The 22,884-nt window shown below is 38.7% G+C and overlaps 1 protein-coding gene and 1 pseudogene across 1 annotated transcript; one reads left to right on the top strand and one right to left on the bottom strand.

Annotated features, from left to right (window-relative positions):
* Nucleotides 1-295: 295 nt before the first annotated feature.
* Nucleotides 296-13,614, bottom strand: LOC122672095 (annotated as a pseudogene).
* A 5,118-nt stretch (nucleotides 13,615-18,732) lies between these two features.
* On the top strand, nucleotides 18,733-21,044 carry LOC122672094 (probable WRKY transcription factor 57). The gene is made up of 3 exons (XM_043869594.1): nucleotides 18,733-19,216; nucleotides 19,745-19,891; nucleotides 20,666-21,044. The coding sequence occupies exons 1-3, from the start codon at nucleotides 18,804-18,806 to the stop codon at nucleotides 21,042-21,044; spliced, it is 939 nt and encodes a 312-aa protein (XP_043725529.1). The 5' UTR covers nucleotides 18,733-18,803.
* The last annotated feature ends 1,840 nt before the right edge of the window (nucleotides 21,045-22,884 follow it).

Genomic DNA, 22,884 nt, shown 5'->3' with positions numbered 1-22,884 from the left:
TTGAATGTTAAATGTATGTTGCAGTCAAGTTCATTCAGAGCCGATGTCAAATAACCCTTGCCCCAAATTTTACAGAAAAGCAAGAAAAAATTATGAATCTCGACTTGTGAATGTTAAATGGCATATTCTCCTTTCTTTTTTAAAAAAAAAAAAAAGCACAAAGAGAGAATGAAAATGAACAAAATTGAATATTGTCTCCTTGAATATTTCCTTTCCTTAACATAACTTTCTCGTCGTTTATAGTCTTTTTTTTTTTTCTTTTTTTGGATTTCTTTCTCTGTAATGAGACAAAAACTCAGAAGGGCATGATGTGGGTGGTTTTAGTAATCATAGCTAGAAAGACAAGATTTTGAGTTAACACGAAAGATCTTAAGGCGGTCTGCAAACATTTGGCGAACAGAAGGTGAACAATTGCTCTTTGCATCAACGGCAAGATTTTGGTCAATCTGTTGGACTTGGTCACGGCTTCCTGAGCCTTCTGGTCACTGAACAGATGGCAAACACTCCATAGTATCAACACCGCGTGTTCCGTCGCTTCCTTAGACACCTTGAGCATCTTCTGCGCTATGGCAGGGACGCAGTTCGGTTCCTCGCATGTTGCCATCCGACTCTCGTTGCAGGTGGACGCCATCTCCAACAGCTCCAAAGCCTTGTCTGCAACAGATACCGTAGTACAGTCCCGGCGGGAGAGTAACTTCCCCAACACCTAGGCCGCTCCGAGCCAAACGATCTGCAATCTAATCCGCCTTGTCTTAGAAACCGCAACCAACAAGCAAGACAATGGAAGATAAGAAATCACGGTCTCCCTTCAAGAAGGGAGCGATGGAGAGCATTTGGGAATTTTGGGATTTCTGAAACCCTAGGCAGATAAGAGGTTTGGGTTTAGTTTCACTGAAAAGGGTTTGAGTTGATGAGCCGAACCGGTCGGGTGGTTTTCTTTTTGAGGTTTAAGGTGGTTCAAACTGAATCTCATGAGGTTTGCAAAATATTTTGAACTCTTTCAATATCATCCGTTGGATGCTGATTAAGCCAGGTGGCACAATGAGAAGTGACGGAAGTAGGATGGAAGTACGAACTTTGGAAGTAGAGGATGTGGATCCAGGGTTAGGGGTGGGAGATACGGCCATGCATGATGCACAATCATAAATGGAAATTTTTACCAAAAACGCAAAAGATTTTCCGGTACAAGATAAGGAAAATACATGTATATAGTGAACAACACTTAACGCATTTGATAAAGTGTTCAGCGTAGGAAAACTGTCTCTCAAGTCTGAATATGAAGCGTAGGAAATGCGTAAGAATCCTTCCCCTTAATTGAATAAGGGTATCGGAATCCTTAGTTGAAAGTTGATGAACTGAATAGGGAGGGGGATCGTTGCAACAGCCTGGGGGTCAATGAGAGCATACGTAGAGGCATCCAACATGAGTGGGCTTTTCAATTCACCTGGGCAGGGTGATCATTTCACCCTTTCTATATTTGGGTGGAGGCGCCATGCAGCCCAACAACCTTCTTCTGTACTACTGAATATTTATAAGGGAGATTTGTTGTAACCAATGTTGGTAGAGATGTAAATGGATAATAAAAAATTTTTATTGGGGAATCCGAATTTGAAAAATCAGTTTCTTGAAACTCTCTGGATCTATTCAAAAATTATTTCTCTCTTATGTACGAAATCGTTATGCGGCTTGCCCCATAGGTACTCTTAAAGGAATCATTGTCCCCTCTAATTCGCTGTCCCCTCCAAATCCTCACATGAGGATGAAAATGACTATCTTACCCCTACCCAAAAACACTGCCCAAAATGGGATCCACTCTCCCTATTAAAGGAATTGGAGGTGATAATTTTCTCTTAAAGAGATGGAAAATAAAATTTGCATGAGCCATTGCGCCCATGAATTTTCCTTTTCGTTTCCATATTCACCGAAAGTCGACGCTTTTAATACTCCTGCCGTTCCACAGGGATCCAACATCCAAAATAGCCCTGGCGTGGGGTGTGAACTGGGACCCACGAAGTGTGGGGTCCACATCTATTAGACAAAGATGTTTATACTTTTTTCGGATGATGATCAGAACCAGTAGAGGTCGGTGATTGCGGAATCGCATCTTAACACTTTACGTATCCGTCACGTGTCTTTTAGTATGAAAAGAATTATTGATCAAATTTCTGGATTTCCGTTTTCTAATAGGGGTACAATCGTCATTTCATGTGGTCTTGTGTTTAGATATTGGAGTTGCATGTGGCACACGACCAGATAGTATTTAGAAAAATAAAAAATAAAATTTTTTTTGGGCCGACATGGCCCCTACGCCCAAACATATAGGGGTGAAAAACTTACCATCTCACCCCTATAAAAGGTAAAAATGCTTGGTGCTTCCATATGTGCTTCCTTGGTCCCTATGAATGTAAGGGATCACGCTCCCTCATAGAGAACTCGCCCCTATGAAAGGCAGAAATGCTTGGTGCTTCCATATGTCCTTCCTTGGTCCCTACGCATGTAAGGGGTTACGTTCCCTTACAGAGAACTCTTTTACTAAAACAAAAGTTTGTTGATCTAACTCCAGCCCTAGCCCTAGCCCTAGCCCTAGCCCCAGGCTCATGTAAGGGTGTTCTACGATTCAGTTTCAGTGTAAACAGTTTGATTCGGATCACTGCAAATTTTTTTAGGTAAAATTAAAATCGAACCATTTAATAAACGGTTTCACATGTTGAAACTAAAACCATTTATAAACGGTTTCAGTATAATCGGTTTTAAATGGGTTTTTTGTTTTGGGAAAATTTCACGGACACCTCCTATAAGTATCCAATATATCACGGACATGCCAAACTTTGACAAAATATCAACCTTCCTTGTGATGTTAAGCACAGTTGGCACCCAAAGTTAAAATATCCATTTTACCTCCTTAGTAATTTCAACAAAAAACACTTATAATTCCATCATCTTCCCTATTAATCTTTTTTTTAATCAAATAAGTGGGACCCACCTACTGTTTATTCTTCTTCTTCTCGTTGTCAACTGAGACTCTCATCCATCACCCCCACCACCACTTGTACAACCACCAACCCCCTTTGCGAACCCCAACCTCTGCAATAATCTATCGTTGCAATCGCCGCCCAGACCTACACCCCTTCCAACCCCACTCCATCCATGCCTTTAGTTCTACAACCCTCGCTCGCTGTATCCTCTGTTCCGCAAACGTATCACAGAGGACGTGAGTAGTGATTCATATCTCATAAACACTATATTTCCTCAAATGGAAACAAATCATAGCAATAAAAGAAACCCCTTTGTTAACATTACTATCGTTCTCTTTTTCCCCACCATGCTCCCCTGTCTCACCATGCCGAAAGCCCCCAATTCCTTCTCCTGTAATGCTCCAATAGTGGCTTTACAGGTTTTGAGTGTCATTGATAGCTATAGTTCCATGATAGCTATAGTTCCACCAACACCTTCAGAGGCAATAAAAGAAGGTAACTTCTTAGAGCTCCCATGAACACTGGAACCAGTAACGGGGATTTCAATCAAACGATGCGCCTTTGGAGGACCCAAGGTGATACGTTTGAAGCCTCGAGCTACAACGCCATTAAAGATGAAATCGAAAAGCTTCTGGTAGACCCCAAGTGGCTAGAATTGGTTGTTCTTGCTCTCCATTACTGGTGGTAAAGGAGAACAATGGGGTTAATGGAGGCGTAAGAAAGAATTTAATTCTATAACATACAAAGATTCAATTCTTAGGAAATGGGGTAACGTAAGCAACAATGTAACTGTTAGGTATTCATTATTTTCTTGCTTTTTAACACCCAAAGGTGCTTCTATCCTACTCCTGTAAAAAGCGAAAGGAACCTGCAAGGCTGCAAATGGGGGTTTGCAACGGCGGGGGTAGGTAGGGTTACAACGATAGGGTCTGGGGCAGGGGTTGGTTGCAGAGGGGGTGGGTGTGGGTGTGGGTGTGGGTGTGGGGGTGGTCGTGCGAGAAGAGGAGACGGTGGGGGTGGTGGGGTTGTCAACGTGTAGCAGGAGTGGTCAACCGGGGACGAGGCTGGTGTGAGGTGGGGATTTGCTAACAGAGCACGGTAAGCTGGGCAAGGGTGGGGTTGCAAGGAGGGAGAAGGGAATGGATAGGGGAGAGGTAAATTTGGGTTTACAAAAAATAAGGAATCTCAAAGGTAATATCATTAAACATGAGTATTTGGGTTTTACCTTTGAAGGTATTATGGGAAGTTCACCTTATGGTAAGGATAATTTTATCATTATAAAAGAACTAACAACAACTTAACATGGATAGGGGAGAGGTAAATTTGGGTTTACAAAAAATAAGGAATCTCAAAGATAATATCATTAAACATGAGTATTTGGGTTTTACCCTTGAAGGTATTATGGGAAGTTCATCCAATGGTAAGGGTAATTTTATCATTATAAAAGAACTAACAACAACTTAACTGCACAGACCTAACGGGATGGATTAAATTGAAATAAAAACATAAAGTAAGGGTAGTCTATGATATTTTGCCAAAATTTGGCATGTCCGTGATACATTAGATATTTACAAGGGGTGTTCATAAAATTAACCCTTTTTTTTTTTTTAACTCTCAGTATTCAAACGCCTATTTTTCATTACATGTTTTTTAATTTTTGATTGAAATTAGGGATGTAAATGGATATTCGTAAATCCGTTCGATCCGCGTTAGTATTCGTTTAGGAGAATCGAATCCGTCCGAAACTAATCGGATACGAATATGATAATCCCTCTATCCGATCGATTATTATCCGATTCGTTTAGTCCAACGGTAATAAAATATCGAAATATAACTCTGTGTTTGTCTATCCTTTTAAGTTACCTTATTGGATTTTGTTATCTTATTTTTATAAATTTATAAGTTAAGATAATGTGATTCTTTTCTAGATTTGTTATGGGTTTATATATATTATTTTATGCAATGTGACATGGAATTACATATCTATTAAAAAATCAAAAGTAAAAATCGTAAGAGAATAAAAGACTAAGAAAAGTAGAAGAAAGGGTAATATAACTCTCAAGTTTCAACCCTAACCTTCATCATAAAAATAGTAAATATGTCAACGGATATGAAAAATCGTATTCAATCATTCATATCCATTTAGAGAACATTCAAAAATCATTATCAAAATTATTAATCTCGAATATAAACGGATACGAATATGATAATGCCACTATCGACAATTCAATCGTTTATATCTCTAATTGAAATGGAAGTTCTTCCATGGTTTTTTTTTTTTTTTTTTAAATAATTATTTATTTATACCATTATTGTTACCATTAATGAATGCTAAAGTAGGATTTAAATAGTTCGATTTGATTTGGTTTAAATTGTTGAACTAAATTGTCTCCATTTTAAAATCAAAATCGAATCATTTATGAAACGATCTCAAAAATTTAGGTTGATTTTGACACCGTTACGGTCTCAACCCCCACCTCAAAAATTAAAAATGAAAATGATTAATAAGAGTTTAGAAAAGAATAGACCATAGTAGCTGCTTCGTGTCATGCAGTCTCATTCATGCTTACGCAATCCTGCACGTCAATTTGTAAGCTTTGTTAGGCTCCAGTTCATGAAATTGACCGTGGTCTTTAACTCTCGCTGATTTTGGTTGCTGTAGGAGAATGGAGTTAAAAAACGGAATTAATTTTGTTTGTACGTTTGCATTACCTTCTTCGGTGACGGAGAGCGACTGCAATGCCTTTCCAACGATGAAATAACAAGTGTTCTAAGGCACTTCCAATCTCTCTTAGAAGAAGAGAAGAACGATGGAGCTATTTGGGGATTTTTGTTTGAAATGTTTTGAATCCTAATCATTGGTTAAAGGGTTGATGGGTTAGGGTTGAGTGAGGTTGAATCGATTTGAATGGAGAGTTTAAGTAAGCGTTTAGTTGCGTAAATCTTTTGGATGTGGTTTGATTGTGGATGGTCAGTTACTTGAGTTACCATCAATTGAATCGTAATTTCAGAAAATAAACTATTTGATTATCATGATTTTGTAACGTGATTCTTCTTGAAAAATTATTTGGTTACTTTAAGTCTGTCAGTTGGATTTATCCTGAATCTATCTGAAAAACTGTTTGGTTACCCTGAGTCTGTCAGTTACTAAACCTCACATTTAAAATTAAAAGACACATTAACAAAAAAATAAAAAATAATAATACGATTACCATATTAATGTTCCCAAATAATTAATTAAATCTAATTACCACCCAACCTTATATAACCTAAAATTACTAATATACCATTCCTATGTGTGAGTGTGTGAGTGAGCAAAGGGTGGGGTGAATGTGTGCTTTGGTGTAGGGGCAGCAAAAGATGGGGGTGAGTGTGTGCTCAGGTGTAGGGGCAGCAAGGGGTGAGGGTGACTGTGTGAGTGTTGTGTTGAGGTGTAGGGATAGCAAGGGGTGGGGGTGAATTTGTGCTCAGGTGCTAGCATTGAGAGTATGACTCAATATGTCTTAATAGCTTTCATTTAAGTCAATTGAAGAAATCTCCTATGCATAATTCCTTTCCCTAAACTGTAATAAGTGAAAAATAAGAGATTTGTTAAAAGTTTACATTTTCAATTTTTACTACCCGATGTAGAGCAAACTGATAAGTGAGTTATTAGTGAGGACACAATTATTCTGCCTTTATGTGACATCACATTCATACGTTTGCATAAGTATTTCTGTTATGTTAATGAATCCTCCTCAATTTGTTTTCCACATTTGAAACTTAAAATTCAGAAACAAGAGATTTTCAATTAACCAAAATTTGAAGTTGAAATTAAGCTAAAACACAACACTTCCAATAAAAGGAAAACAAAAGTTCAGATTCCCCCAAATCTCACCCTATTCTGATAAGAAATTAAATAAGAAGCTACTGTTACATGAGAGTCGTGATGGAGTCAAACCATCATCTCCTGGGAACAAACCCAGGTGCTCTTCCTTTTGAGCTAAAGACTCACCTACCTACATAAACCATGTCACAAAAACATATATCAACTGAACAAGAATGAAAAAAATATTTGAAGCCAACCCACAGTGGAACTATTAAAAGCAATCAACTAAAATAAGGGAATTTTCTAGCAACATCACTTGAACTTGCATTAAAAAAGAAGAGAGTTTTTCCAGCTGGGAACACATTCTAATTTAATATGGATTCTAAGCTTAAAGATGGTCCAATTAATCCATGCTGCAAGCTCTGACCTACTACTCACTGGAAACAAGCAAGATTATGACAGAAACAAGACGGCTTAAAAAGAATAGCAGAAAAAAAAAGGCAAGATAAAGAGAAGAGGGGGGAAAAACTGAGTTCAAGAAAATGACTATTCATAAATGGGAGCAGGAATAGTCCAATCTGAAGGATTGACATTGCTGCTGCTATGAGTCAGCCAATTCCTCAGATGGTGAAGCCACCGGTGTAATGGAAAATCTACTGTTAACATCCCATTATTTGGGTTTTGGATGGGATTTCTGGTTTTAAAGAAGTATGAGAACAATCTTCAAAACCCATCTTCAGCTACTAACAAGTAACCAAGAAAGGCCCTTGAGAGTTGAGAATAAAAGGACAAAATATTCAGAATAACTGGTAGGAGTTAAACATATTGAAGTATCATAGGTAAAGGCCGAAAAAAAAAAATATGATCAGAAAGTAAAGATGAAAAGAACATACAGAACTATTGACAATATGACCTTTTAGAGAGTGGTCTTAAATATTGACTAGAGGTTTTGCAAAATAAAACGTATCTGGTGATGAGCTCTGCAGATTTCAAAATCACAACATTCTTAAGTGGAAAAGATGGAGTAGAAGTTGACATTGTTGCATTAATAGAATTAGATACACAAACTTGTGAATTTGAAGTGCCCTTGCTATGCTTGATCTTTAGCCAACAAATCAAGGTAGTCTCCGTATGATTGCAATTATAATGGTAAAGAAATAGAGCAAGCATCAGAACTCAAGTTCTAAATAGGCCTTAAAATACACGTCATATAAATTAAGAACCGGCTCCTAGTATCAATAATAGGAAATGAAGAACAATGGAGCTCTAATTAGTTTGAATTTATAGAACTAAAAGAACAAAAAGTAGAGACTTGAATAAGCAACTAATGCTAGAATTTCGTCTGTGTAGATGTCAACACTTGAAAGAGCATAAGACATCAAAATGGTCTGGTAACAAACTCAAGTGTTGCAAGTACTTTAAGGTTCATTTCATATTGTAGGAAAGAATGGAAAACAGAGAAGGGGAGGGGGGACGGATTAGACAGAATACACAATTTCAAGAATGGGACCTCTGAAAGCTTGGGTTTGGGAAACTGTGTCAAACAAGATATGATATGAGCATTAGATGTTACAACTAAACAAAAAAGAGGTCATATTTGAGGAATTGAGGTTCCACCACATGAACAGAATCGAAGTACATCCTTATTCATCTTGGGTCACTCCCAAATATTGCAACAGGAGGCTTGAAAATTGCAAAATATTTTTCAAAGTTCAAACAACTAATATCTTTCTTCATGGTTAACATCCTATGAGTAGGCACTCTGATCAATCTCCTAAAATAAAATGAAGACAATCAAATAAAAAGAAGAAATATACATAAGGAGAAAATTGAATGATGCAGTTCACATAGGTTTCCAGATCGTTTCCACGGTAGCAGCAAGTCAAGCTGCTGGCCGAGCCTGCTACAGGTCAGTAGCAACCCTTCTTGCTGCTCCTCAAATCCTCTTCCTCCTCCTCCTACTATTTCTCTGATCATTACAGATTTTAAGTTCTGAAAACAAGAATCAAAACTCCAAATAGAGAAACAGACAACACAAACTCAAACCCAAATAGATACAAATCCATAAAACCCCTTCATCTTGGTGCTTTCTATCTCAAACGAACTCCAAAATAAAGCTAAAACAGAGAATACATGATCCAAACGTCATTTGAGAACAAGAACAATACCTCTTGAAGAATCACAACCCTATTTGGTTCGATTTTTCTTCTAATCTCAACCTAGTCCCAGCCTTTCTTGTTGTTCACCGACTTGAATCAGGTGCTACTACCCATATCTTCTTCTTTTCCGTTCCATGATCTCCCAACTTCTCCCTCTTCTCCTTGGTACGATCTCTCTCTCTTTTCCCTCAAGCTCCCACGAAATTTCTTGTAAGGTGGGGTGGATGTTATACCCGCACCCCGGGAGTATAATTAATTATTATTTTCTTTCCGTGACATGTGGTTATCACTGTCATATATGCTGGTGAACTGTTCTCACTGGTGGTCAAACCCAGCTACAAAATTATTGACCACAGTACGGGTATGTCTGTAGAGGAAACTATCGGGGTCATGGGGGACAAACCATGACAATTGGAGAAGTAAGTTCTAGCTTTTAATTTTATTTATTTACCCTTTCTCTTGATACACTTGAAGTGCGGGCCAAGGTTTGAACTGCCCGGACTATTTTAGTTGGGTAGAAAATATTTTATTTGTGGGTCCCATTTATTTAAGGGGGCGTGTGATAGGCCTATAATCCCATGGTGGATGGACCCATCCTTAAGTGGGTTCTTTTCTATTTGAAATCAGTGGGTCAGCCCATTTAGCCCATTTAGCCCATTAGACTCATTTGACTTAATGAACTAAAAATGGGTTTTCTATTCTAGTGTTACTCAACCAAACGGGTCCTAAGGTCATTTTTGCCTATTTAGAACTAAAGACATTTACTTCTCATTACTATTCTCACCTAACCTAAAACGTGGAGGAGAGAAAGAGGAAGGAGAGAAAGGAGAAGAGGTGTGGAGGAGCTTGTTAGGGAGGCTTGAGGATCTTGCTTCTTAGAACCTCAACGTGGGTGCTACTTCCTTGAGGTAGGTAAGCCTTTAAGACACTCCCTTCCTTTTTTATTTTAGATTTTTAGGGTTGGGAGATAGTGGAGAATCGGTCTAGGGTTTGTCTTGAGACCCAAAAATCGATGGAAACTCATGGCCTTAATTTTGTGGAGCTATTTGACTCCATTGGCTAACCCCAAAGCTCCCAATCCAATCCCCATCGATAGACATAGGGTTTCTACCCTATTATGCCCTAAATGAAGCCTTGCTTTCCTTTATTGAATCCATCGGTTGCATAGGCCTAATGGGGTCTTAGGACCCTAATGTGCCAAGGAGAAAGCACTCTTGGTGATTCCTTTTCTCCAATCTACTTGAAAATGAAAGCTTTGGTGAAGAATCCTTTGATTTTGGGGTTTGGAGACACGCGATTTTACCTGCGGTTTCAAGACCTACGAGAAACTGCCCCTGCAACCACCCTGAGACCATCCTCTTAAGAAGCTCTCTGTTAAAGTCGATTTTACCTGCGGTTTCATATACCCTGAGAAACCACACGTAAAATCGCACCTAGCAGAACCCTTCCTAAGCCCCTGTTTAGGTTGGATTTACATGTGGTTTTAAGTTTGGGTATGAAACCACCCATAAAACCACCCTACCTTTAAAGTCTACAACTTAGGTAATTTGTGGGGGACCTTTTTGGGGATCCTCCCTTTTGACATAATTAACCCTATTCTTACTCTTTCATTAGGTTAAATCTTTCGTTTTTCCAACGTACTACTTAATCACGGCGACATCTTCTAGCTTCGGGATATAACACCTAGGGTGAGTGGGTTTGGTTTGTTTGGGCTTGCATAATTTTACCATGCTATTAGTATAATTAATTTGGCATAATTTGTGCATTTGCATACTTTATTAAATGATGAACATGATTATGATTGTGGTTGTTATTACATTTTAATGGGTCACGGTGCCGGTGCCGAAACCCCGAATATTATATATTTATGAAGTAATTTTGTTGAATGTCATATTGAACTGTGTGTGCTGTGCCGTGCTGGTAACCGAACATTAAACTAGATGAAAAGTTGATGCACCCGGATTACCTCTCGGGATGATAGGACTTGCATGTAGTATATCTGTGGCTAAGATTTTTGCACCCTTATGCTACGACCCTTACCAACAGGGGTTTAGGTGTTGGGTAATCAGTACACCGAATTCTGTGGAGGGGAGAGAGGCCAGTCATGATAGTATTGGTTATCGGGGTTTGCCACTAAGTGGTCTTGGAGGCTTCGATCTGCATAGGCCCCCTGGTGACAATTGAGAATTCATTGTGATGATAAGATAAGTGACCTAGAGTGTCTTTCGAGTTGTCACAGTAGCATATACCTGACTTAGTTGTGTGTTAGGTGGAAAATGGAATTAACATGTACATGCATCATTGGACTATGTGAATTGCGTGTTTGTGCATCCCCATCTCCTCACTGGCTCAGTGGAGCTAACCCCCTAGTGTGCACACTTTTTAGATTATGATGCAGATGGCAGGTATCTCGCGGGACTCGAGGTCCAGTCGTCGGGTTATGATGACATTGGTACGGAGGAGCTGGAAGTTGTGTTAAAGGAACATGGCAACGGGTGTCCTTGTGATGATTGTGCCTACGGGTCGTGAGGATATTCGGGACTTGGTCCCTTTTTATTTACTTTTGGGGCTTAGGCCCATGTATAAACCTTTACCATTATACCTTTTGATAGTTATTAGATGGTCATTGAGAATGTAATTAACTACTGTATTTATCATCTAGCCTTTGAACATCTTGTAACTATATGATTCTATACGCTTCCGCAATACTACTGATCCTTGGAATGAAATACTCCTTTTCCGCATTCTAATATTATCTTGCTTTAATATTGGTTATGACTGTGCGTTGGGACACTGTGTCAGTGATCCGGGAGGTTTAGTAGGGTGACACGCATCGTCCTAGTCACCCTTTATATTATATTATATTCCTTGTCTAGAATAGGGGTGTGACAGAGAGAGAGAACACAGGTTCAGGCCATGGAAGAGAGAGAGAGAACGCCGGTTCAGGCCATGGAAGACGACGATCGTTTTTCCCTAGTTGAATCAAAAATCATGATTTTCAAATCATTTTTCGATTTAAGGCAAGAAGCTTATGATTCAAAGTTGGATGATGTTATTTATACCAAGCCTAGAATTTGTAATTCATATCTGAGTTCACCTCTTTAGGTGAACTTAGATATGGATCAAGTTTAGTGTAAAAATCAGAATTATGCAATTCTTGTAATCCATTGGAATTAGGCAACTAAACGGTTTTATTAATTTAGAATTATGGTCCTACAGAACACCGTTTTGTTGATTTACGCAACCAAATGCTTCCTAAGGTGGTCCAAACATGTTATGGGTGATTTAAAAAAAAATTGAATTATGTTGATCTCAATTGTTGGATATGAGTCAAGCGACGTGGCGCTCTCAGAGGGCATGGAAGTAGGATGGAAGTAGAGGATCCGGATCCTATTGTCACTAAGGTGGTGAAGTTAGAAGTTGTAATCTTATTTTGATTGTCTCTTTTCTTCGTATTCTTAAAAGTTACTTAAGTTAAGATTTCAATAGATATTGCCCATCTGAAATGTCATGATTTGTTTTTTAGAACTGGAGATGTCCGGTTTTTGGCTGATGGTCTACGATCAGCTGGTGCAAGATTGAATATTTTCTTATTGAGTACAACTAGACAGTTGAATTTGGACCCTTCCTTCAGATCCTCACTACAACTGTTCGTGCATATGATGGGGCCACTCGAACCGCGCAAGGTATAATTCGACTTAATCTCCAAATGGGACCCCTTGTTCGGTCAACTCTATTCCATGTAGCGGATATAGACGAAACATATAAAATGTTGCTAGCACGACCTAGGATCCACACCAACTTGGTTGTGGCATCCTCATTCTCTGATGTCTCAAGTTTCCCATTAACGAAACCATAATCACTGTAGTTGATGAACTTGATGTTGAGGAAGAATGCATCATGCTTGATTCCCAAGATTGGTTCACTAGTGATTAGGGATGTAAACAGATCGAATTCGGTCGGATAGTGGCATTATCATATTCGTATCCGATTATATTCGGACGAATTCGGATAATATCCTATCGATTTTCAGACGGATTCGGATAATTTTTGGATAGTGATTTTTTGAATACACGTTCTCTTAAATGGATATGAATACGGATCGAATACGATAAATTGACTATCCGTTGACATATTTACCGTTTTTATGATGAGGGTTAGGGTTGAGACTTGAGAGTTCAGTAATTACCCTTTCTTCTACTTTTCTTAGTCTTTTATTCTTTTATGTTTTTTACTTTTGATTTTTTAATAGATATGTAATTCCATTTATCACATTGCATAAAACAATATATATAAACCAATAGCAAATCTAGAAAAAGAATCACATTATCTTAACGTATAAATTTATAAAAATAAGATAACAAAATCCAATAAGGTAACTTAAAAGGCTAGACAAACATGGAGTTATATTTTAGATATTTTATTACCGTCGGACTGCTAAACGAATCGGATAATAATCGGTCGAATAGGGGGATTATCATATTCGTATCCGATTAGTTTCGGACGGATTCGGATTCTTCTAAACGGGTACGAACGCAAATCGAATACGGATTTACGAATATCCATTTACATCCCTACTAGTGATGTCCCTACCTTGATAGCAACCTAATTCCCCCAGGGCTCGTGCACGATCCCGCAATACACATGAACCGGGAGATACTGGGGCCCCCATGTTCACGAGGGAGAGTTTCCTCTCAGGTGGGTGGCCCCAAGGGGGGAGGCGGAGTCGAACTCAGGACCTTTAGCTTCCTGAGATACTGGGGCCCCCATGTCACGAATTACCTTCATGGAAAATGATCTGTTATACTAAAAAGGTAAAATAGTAAGGTTACAATTTTATTGTAATCAACCTTGGTGACAAGAAGATTTTTCCATATTTAAATTAAAAAATAGACCACTTTTTGGCCAAGATAACTAATCCGTATTGAAATCGGCCTCCAACAATATCAATATGTATCAGCCGATATGCTGAATCGATACCAATACTAATTACAATGGGTCTTATATATTCTTTTGGTAAAACAGATTATACCAAAAGGGAATTAGTTCTCTGTCCGGGGGTGTGGTCTACACCAGCACTCGATGAGTGTATCTCTCTCCTCCCTATATGAAAAGACAACTCTGCCCCCTTGTTTTGAGGAGGAGAGAGATAGATACATTGGAGTGCTGGTATATGCCACATTCTCAGACAGAGAACTTTCTCCCTATACAAAATTAAGGAGAGTGATTCCTGTCCTGAAGTGTAGCCTACCTCAGAAGGAAACACCCAATGAGTACCCTCATACAAGATCACAAGAATCACTTTAAGGGGTAGAGAGGTTATTTCAGTGGAAGGGAGGAATGACAAAAAGAGAGGGGACCGCTAGCAGAGGCTATGCCTCCGGACAGGAATCATTTCCGCATAAAATTTTAACACTTCTTTAGTATTACAAAATTACCCTTCTACGCACGTGTAAGGGGCAGTAATGGTATTACGTATCATAATTATAAATTTCTTTACTATACAATATGATCAGATCACATAAAATTGCCCTCTTGTCTTATTTAAGACCCATCAAATCGTGAGGGACAGAAAAGGTAATAACAAACTATAAATACGGAGAATAAATCCTTACTTTTTTTTGCTCTATCTGTCCTAACTCCTGACTCCTAATTCCTGAGCCTGTTACCACTATTCCTGAATTGCCCTTCTTCCAACAATAAGCAAACAAGAAAAATATTTTGCATGGGAAAAAACCCTGAAAACAAATAGTTTTTAAAACCCTACTAAATTGATTAGAAACTTTTACCACCCTGAACAATTATCACCTTCAATTTATGACTCAATGGGAAACATATTGTTACAAGGTAATGTCGTTTGGAGTTAAGAATGTCGGGGCAACTTATCAAAGGACGACAACCACCATTTTATATGACCTAATGCATAAACAGGTTGAGGTCTATGTCGACAACATGATCCTCAAGTCAAAAGAATGTGAGGGACACATTGTAGCTTTAAGAAAATTCTTTGAAAGAATTAGGATACACAAACTAAGGCTATACCCCAAAAGTCTGTGTTTTCCTCTTCCTCTAATAGGGGGAGAGGATCCCACCTTGGGCAGTGTTTTTGGGCAGAGGGTACGGTGGTCATTCTCATCTCCATGTGAGGAATTGGAAGAATTGGAGGGAGCAGCGAATTGGAGGGGACAACGATTCACACCCAAAAAAAATTTAGTTTTTTTTTTCTTCTAAAAATTGAAAACCTGAGTCTTTTCGGTTGGACCACGGATCTGGCTTTAACAGCTGAGTTAAATGTGTGCCTACGGATCTTCATAGAAAACTTTCTTATGTTTGATCCAAGTATACATAGTAAGAATTTCTTACTACAGTTATATAATACATGAAAGTTGATCCTACCAAACGAAAAATTCAAGAGAAAATTAAAAAAAATAATATTAAAGAATTTAAATTTTTAGTATTAAAATCTTTTGGCTTTTTTAACAACTTTAAAGAATTTTGGAAGAGAAAAGAATTATGTGGGAAGTGTGGCGCCTGCAGAGGGGGCGAAATGGCCACCCCACCCATGAAAGGCGAAAATGCCACCATGCTGATACTTCCACACGCACCCTCATTGACCACGCACACACAGTAGGAGCCACGCTCCCCCACAGAAATGCTTCCTATTTAAAGAAGGAGAAGCAGTTCTCTGTCCGGGAGTGTGGCCTACGCCAGCACTCCCATGTGTCTATCTCTCTCCTCCTTAAAACAAGGGGGCAGAGGTATCTTTTCACCTGGAGAGGAGAGAGACAGACTCATGAGAGTGCTGGCGTAGGCCACACTCCCGGACAGAGAACTTTTTCCCTTAAAGAAGTACTTAAAAGCAAAGATATTGAATGTTATTCAATAATACTAATGTTTTCTATTAAAATTTTGCAATTATCACTTAATCAAAGGGATCTAATGTACCTTTTTTTTTTTCCGATAAGAAGGATCTAATGTATCGTGACATCTTAATAACAAAACACTTAAGGATGCCAATTGGGACGGTTTCTGGTATTTGGGATGGGATCATATCTGTACCGGTACCAAAAGTGCCAATATCAAAACCATCCCATTTAATTAATAGGACCAAATTTAAATCCCGGTCTCAATTACTAACGGGACGAGACGGTATTGGTTCCTAAACGATTCTAGGTATTGTATAAAAGGGAGAAGAAGTTTAATGGTTCCTAATGAAGCGGGTTTATTAGTGTTGTATGTTTTTTCACTATAATGAAATCTAAGTTGTCTCTTGCTTTATACTGCAACTTAAAATATGAAATCATAGTTTTATTTTTTCAAACTCCCTAAAATCACATGTAAAAAATTTTTCAAGATTATAATAAGACAACAAATAAACTCAACGACCCATAACTAAGAATTATGACAACCAAATAAACTCAACGACCTCCCAATTACCCGCAGCCCTATCCTATACCAGAAGTGGATCACAAATAATTTAGGGAAAATTAAAGCATTCAACACTTTTGAATTTTCATTTACAAAACTAACCACTCTATGTTTCAGTTAACAGAAACACACAATTTTGGGTTTTGTTCTACAAAACTAACCAAAATAGTAATTATCCTTCAACAATGCATATTGTTTGACCATTTTATCCCTGACTTCATCCACCCTGCCTTTTCCGATCACCATGTCCACCTTCCCTGCAACCACCCAAACTCCACGCCTATGAGCAACCCCAACCCTGGTACCCTCTCTGCTCCAATTTTCCTACCCCTGCAACCCCACCCAACCGACCCTCCCAATTACCCGCAGCCCTATCCTTCCTTGAAATCCCGCCTGAAACCCTTCAGCCCCCAGTCTTGTACTTGCCTCGTGGATCCTCCTAACGATTTTCCCTTTTCCAGATTACTCAAAATCCATCTTGCAAATCGTTACTAGTTGCTGCAAATCGTATGCGCAAGGGAGTGTTGGATGGTGTTTCAGGATGCAAATCGTTCCCAGATTTACTTAACAGCTTCTCCAAACCCAATTCTATTTCTACTGATTTTGTTTTTTTTTTTTTACCTTGAGAATTCCTGTTGAATCCGATTCTAAATTCTGGATATATATATATATATAGAGAGAGAGAGAGAGAGAGAGAGAGAGAGAGAGAGAGAGAGAGAGAGAGGCAACCTGTGTCCAACGCTCCAGCATCTATCATACAATTTCACTTTAAGGGGCATTGGGAGGTATTTTTTGTTGAATCTCACGCTCAATGTGGATTTGCAGAGAGGCGTGCCCATTATCCCACATGTGTTCATCTTGAAGCAGAAATTTTGTATCAAGCACCTCTCTCTGCACATTCGCAGCAACCCAACAAAAGGGCGGCAAAGGAAAACCACAAAAAAGAAAACATTTGATTTAATATAATCTTCATCAACAAAGAGAGAAAAAGAGAGGGAGGATTAAGAGGGACGTGCAGAGATGATGTAACCAAGAAATCGGTTACCTCCAAGCCTCGAGCATCCACTAGAAATGCGTCCTATATGCGATTATCCTCGCTCTCTCTCTCTCTCTGGTGAATAGAGAAGAAAAGAGGAACGAAGAAAAACTGGAAATAATTTCAGATTTTACAACTCCACTACTAAAAAGGGGAAACGGATTTTTGATGTTTTCAAGGTGTTTTAAAGTGGTTGCAAGAGAAGTGACCATTGGCAGGGGGTGATGCTCGTAGGATGATTCGCAACGGGTGCAGCAGTGAGCTAGACAGTCAAGAGGAGGAAGGGCTTAGGTGGGGTCTCGGGTTGCAGAGAGGGTTTGCAATTGCGGAGGTCAGGCAGAGGAGGTGGGGTGGTGAGGTGTGCAGGTTTTGGGGAGAGGGAGCCAGAGAGGGAGACGTGGTAATGGCGGTGGTGGCGGCGGCAATGGTGGTGGTGGTTGAAGGAATTAAAGGTAAAATGGTAAAAATAATACATGATTGAGGGAAAATTACAGTTTCGGTTAGTTTTGTAAACCCTAACTCAAAACTATGTATTTTTGTTAACTAAAACAATGAGTGCGCAATAGTTTTGTAAGAGTAAACCCAATTATGTCTAATCCTGTAATTTTCCCAATAATTTATAACAAAACTATCATCAAAGGGAAATGGGGCCCAAAATCGAATTCTCAGTGGGCCACCCTAGCTAGGCCTAACTTACATGTAGGTTTGGAAAATAGGACGCAATGTAAGAACTTGTACATGCGTGGAGGAACCGCTGTTGGTTTCGTACGCACTATGCGCACGTACGCGCACCGTCACTCCCCCAAATTAAGCAAATTGGGCAAATGTTTATTATATTCTCAATAACCCGCGAAAGAAAAAGCTTTATTAATAATAAAAAGAGAAAACATTGTGTGCAACATTGTATATGGTGCACGACCTTGCACATAACCGTCAGATGGAGATAAAAGGGGTGTACCGTAGACCTTTATTCCCATCCAATGGTTCTGTGCATGGTCGTGCACACAATCTTTTCCATTTTAAAATTCAAAAATGAAAATAAAATTTCATTAAATATTGGCCTTCCGTACGTTGGAAGTTGACGTTCTCTCTCTCTCTCTCTCTCTCTCTCTCTCTGTGTAGTGTATATTGACAGGACAAAGCTTTCAAAGCTTTCAAAGCCTTCAAAGCCTTCAAAAAGGTTAAAAAAACTACGCGTTTTTCCAATAGAAGCAAAGAAAAAAAAAGCAAACTTCGCCTACAAACCCTAAACCACGCACACACTCTCTCTCTCTCTCGCTCGCTCGCTCGCTGTCCTTGGGTGTTCGTGTGCCTGAATCTGTATCTATACTCGCCGGCCGGAGAACAAGAATTCTGAAATCACAGAAAGGATCTTCGCCGGAATTGCGGTTTTGGAGATGGAGGAAGAGAGTAGTAAGCCAGGACCAGAGAGTACAGAGTTCTCAGGGCACACGAGCTGGAACAGCAACTACTTGTTCAGCAGCGAACGAGAGAGCAGTATTTTAAGCGAATTCGGATGGAATTTGCAGCAAGAAACGTTGGTTAGAGATCCAGAGACCTTTAGTTACTACTCTGCCTTCAATCAGATCGAGTTGGACGAGAACTCGTATTTGGCGGGAAGCCTCAGTTCACAATCACAACAGAGCCAAACAACGATTATCGTTCCTACTAGATCTGTATCGGTTAATGATAAATCTCCGAGCGGTGGTGATGCATCATCGCCTTCGAATCAACCGTCGGTTTCTTCAAGCTCCACCGAAGAACCGCCGGAAAATTCGACGGGATCTGACGGAAAACTCCCTAAGATAGCGTGAGTGGTTTTTATTGAAGAGTAGTAGTATCCTCCGTTTTCCCTCTTCTTTGTCAGAATCGTAATTAATCGTAATCGTGCGCCCCTTTCTTTTTTTTAGGGAGAAAGAACGCAATAGATTTGTACTAAAATTCCTTAAAATCTCTATAAACACCATATGATTTCAGTGAGCGAGTGGCAAATTCTGTAATATCAATCAGTATTTGGGTCATTTGTTCCTGACTCTAACCCAGCCATTATCGCGGCGAGAATTGCGTTACTATTAGGGTTAGGGTTAAAAGGGTTACTCTAACTAACCCATCCATACTTATTGTTTAATATAGAAAATGGAGAACAATTCAAAATTTAAGATGGGTTATAGGTCTTCTTACTCTAATAGGGTTTTTGTCATTCTAAGTTGAGTGATTCATCTCATCCAAAAGGGTTTTTGAAGGTTAGAATTATTTATGTTGAGATGTTTTCTTGCTTTGCTTCTTAATTCAATATCTGACTTGATAGTTGTGGGAAATTGTTGTGTAGGAGTAGTAGTAGTAGTGAAGGTAAAAAAAAGGGGCAAAAACGGATTCGACAACCAAGGTTTGCATTCATGACTAAGAGTGAAGTTGATCATCTTGAAGATGGCTACAGGTGGCGAAAATATGGACAAAAAGCAGTCAAGAATAGCCCATTTCCTAGGTCTGTCTGTGCCTCTCTCTCTCTCTCTCTCTTAAGCAAGATTGATTCCATTTATATATATTCTTGTTTGATATAAAATGCAAACTATTTTAACAAGAAAAATACCATTAACGTACCCAACAAAAATAGGAAAATTTAATTGAAGATTTTGGATACTATATTTGGTAAGTTTTAGTTAGATAATTTTCAACACTCTATATATATCCAACCAGATAGAGCCTTTAGGGATAAATTAGCTTGCCTTTTTAGTTTTTAAACTTCAAATCTCATTTACTTCTTTACTCCTCTTTCTATATCCAAGACAATTGCAGCCAAGCTTCTTAATTGCAGAATATTTTTGGAATTTTGAAGAGACTGCATCAGCTATCTTCTGTGTGAGATATATATATATATATATATATATATATATTTTGTTTCTACTTTGAAATGTATAGTAATAAGCAAAAGAAATGGATCATCTGTTTGTGGTGTGAGTCAAAACTAGATACAACAGGTTCAGTGTGGCATATGTCAAACGATGGGTATCAAAGTCAAGCCCAATTAAGATTTAGTCAGCCACAACTAGAACCATATGTGACATTGAGGACCCAGTTCTAAAAGTTACATTAATGATTCTTTAAAGAAATTGTCAAGAAACAATGAATTTTAGAAGAAGAAATTAAACCCCCTTGTGGGTTTGCTTGTCTGGTTTAGGACGATGAGCTTTGATCAGGGGGTCCCAGGTTCAAGTCCCCACAAGTGAAGCGTTACAAGGGTTTTCATTTATTATTGCAGGGGATATTATAGGTGTACAAACAGCAAATGCACAGTGAAGAAGAGAGTGGAACGCTCATCTGAAGATCCATCCATTGTGATCACAACATACGAAGGCCAACACTGTCACCAAACAGTTGGTTTCCCAATTGCTGGTATCACTCCTCATGATCAGTCTGGCTTTGTTTCGAGCCGTGTGCAATTCCCAATAGGAAGAGGGTCACTTCATGTCAGCCAATTGCACCTGCAGGCCTCAGGTGAAGTAGTAGTAGGGCAATCTCATCAAGGCAGCAGCAGCAGCTTGTCCAAGCAGCAGCAGGTGATGTTGCCTGATTCAATGACGAACGAAGGATTGCTTGGTGATGTTGTACCTGCTGGAATGCGTAGCCTGATGAATTGATATGAGAAAGTAAAGGATAGCTAGTCATGGTATATACTATACACTCCCTCTCAAAATTGCCAAATAGGGTTTGGAATCAATTCTATTTCTATAGTTTAGCATGCACGGAATTGAAAGAAATACTAATATTTGAGATCTGTGATATATGTTTAAAGTTGCAGCACTAGTGAGTGGCATTAACAACATTCTAAGCAATGGTATAGATGCCATAAATTCAACTCAACTGGTGGATACATATGTGTTTCTTCACGTATCCCTGGGTCATTGAAGCCCATATTTAGAGATTCCATTCATTATTGGAAGACAACCCTTAATTAAAGAAGGAAAAAAAAAGTCTTTTTAATTTTTAATATTTATTTATGGGAGAAAGCATGTGACCCAGTTGCGCGAGACATGCTTCTGTGTCTTGACACAAGGGTGCATGAAATGACCTCCACACCTTTAGTCATTTCCAGGGTATCAAGGGGATGCAGCTGTCATTTCGTGCGCCCCTGTGTCGAGGCGCAAGAGCGATGCTGCGTGATAGGATGACATTCTCTTTTCTACTTGGATGCATGGTCTCTAAACAAATGTCCGGTCGAATGGGTGAGCACGCCAGGATATCTACTTAGAGAATAGAGATTTTATCTCAATGATGCCCAATGAAATGACGTAAAAAACATGACCAAATAGAGATCTTTTTCCCTTTATTTATTTTGAAAACACCAGGGTGAAACTTTATATGGGAAAAAAAGAAATCGTATTTTCTTTTGGTCCATAACGCATTAAATGCTTTTTCATGTTTTTAAGGCCTATATTTGCCTCCTTTATCAGTCGACTTGGAGTCATTGACTCTCAGACATTCAAGTTTTTTTTGTTATTGGGATGAAAATCTCAGCCATCCAAGTTATTGTCAATGGGTTTTGGCCTTTCAGCCGGGTTGTGGGAGATTGGGAATGGGAGGGACAGAATTGACAATTTTTTTTATTTAAAATAATATAATCCTTTTATATCTATTTAATAATATCGTCTTTCTTTTCCTTCTATAACTGAAGAGGGAGTAAGGATATGGTTGCTTCAAATGTTAAAAGAAAAGGGCTAATATTGAAGTTACTAAATAAAAATTCTAGGGTTTTATTTAATTATAGATAAAACTTATGCTCTGTGATTAGTATATGATCCAATAAAAAAAATTTAAATAAATAAACTGGTGAGTTTCACATGATTCAGGCAAAAATATGAGTTAATGAAAACATAGTGACTCAGACCAGGTTTGATCATTTTATAAACTTGGGTGAGTCTTCATGATTCCATATCAGGTTTCATTTTTTTTTTTTTTTTTTTTTTGTGTACTTGACTCCAGTGCCTCACTCAAGTCAAACCCTGATTTTCCAACTATGCTGCATAATGCAATTTGGATTTAGGTTGATGTGTTGTTTTTGACCCGCTACATTTGCTGGGTTCTGAGGGCTTTACAATTCATGACCCTTGAATTTCATTTTAGGGTGTGAAGCATTTCGTTGATATGTGATACATAAAGAAAGAAGCATTTTGAAGTAATCATATATTCTACCCAAAAAAAAAAGCAATCATATAGCTTCAAAATGAAACCTTACAGATTCTTTGACCCTCATGAATCTACTAAATGATCCATTTATCTCCCTATTTTGAAGACCGCCTTATTCCTGTCCGAGCGCCTTACTCGAGCGGAGATAAGACGGTATTTTTTGCCTTACTGTGTGTGGAGTGGACGAAAATAGAGGCAGCTCGGAAGTAGAGGATCCAGATCCTGAGACTTGAGAGTGTGTTGGGAATATCTTCCTTATTATAATTTTTTTTTGGTAGAATGGATAATCTTGTC

This window comes from Telopea speciosissima, chromosome 8 (assembly GCF_018873765.1).
Source record: "Telopea speciosissima isolate NSW1024214 ecotype Mountain lineage chromosome 8, Tspe_v1, whole genome shotgun sequence".
In the NCBI taxonomy this organism is placed as follows: Eukaryota; Viridiplantae; Streptophyta; class Magnoliopsida; order Proteales; family Proteaceae; genus Telopea; species Telopea speciosissima.
Note: the sequence above shows the minus strand (reverse complement) of the source record. Positions and strands in the feature narration are given on the sequence as shown.

Excerpts from the sequence above, each read along its gene's own strand:
- LOC122672094 (XM_043869594.1), top strand. The coding sequence starts at position 18,804 with ATGGAGGAAGAGAGTAGTAAGCCAGGACCAGAGAGTACAGAGTTCTCA. Across the intron at positions 19,217-19,744 it reads GGAAAACTCCCTAAGATAGC|TAGTAGTGAAGGTAAAAAAA; the intron begins GTGAGTGGTTTT and ends TAGGAGTAGTAG. Across the intron at positions 19,892-20,665 it reads AAGAATAGCCCATTTCCTAG|GGGATATTATAGGTGTACAA; the intron begins GTCTGTCTGTGC and ends TTATTATTGCAG.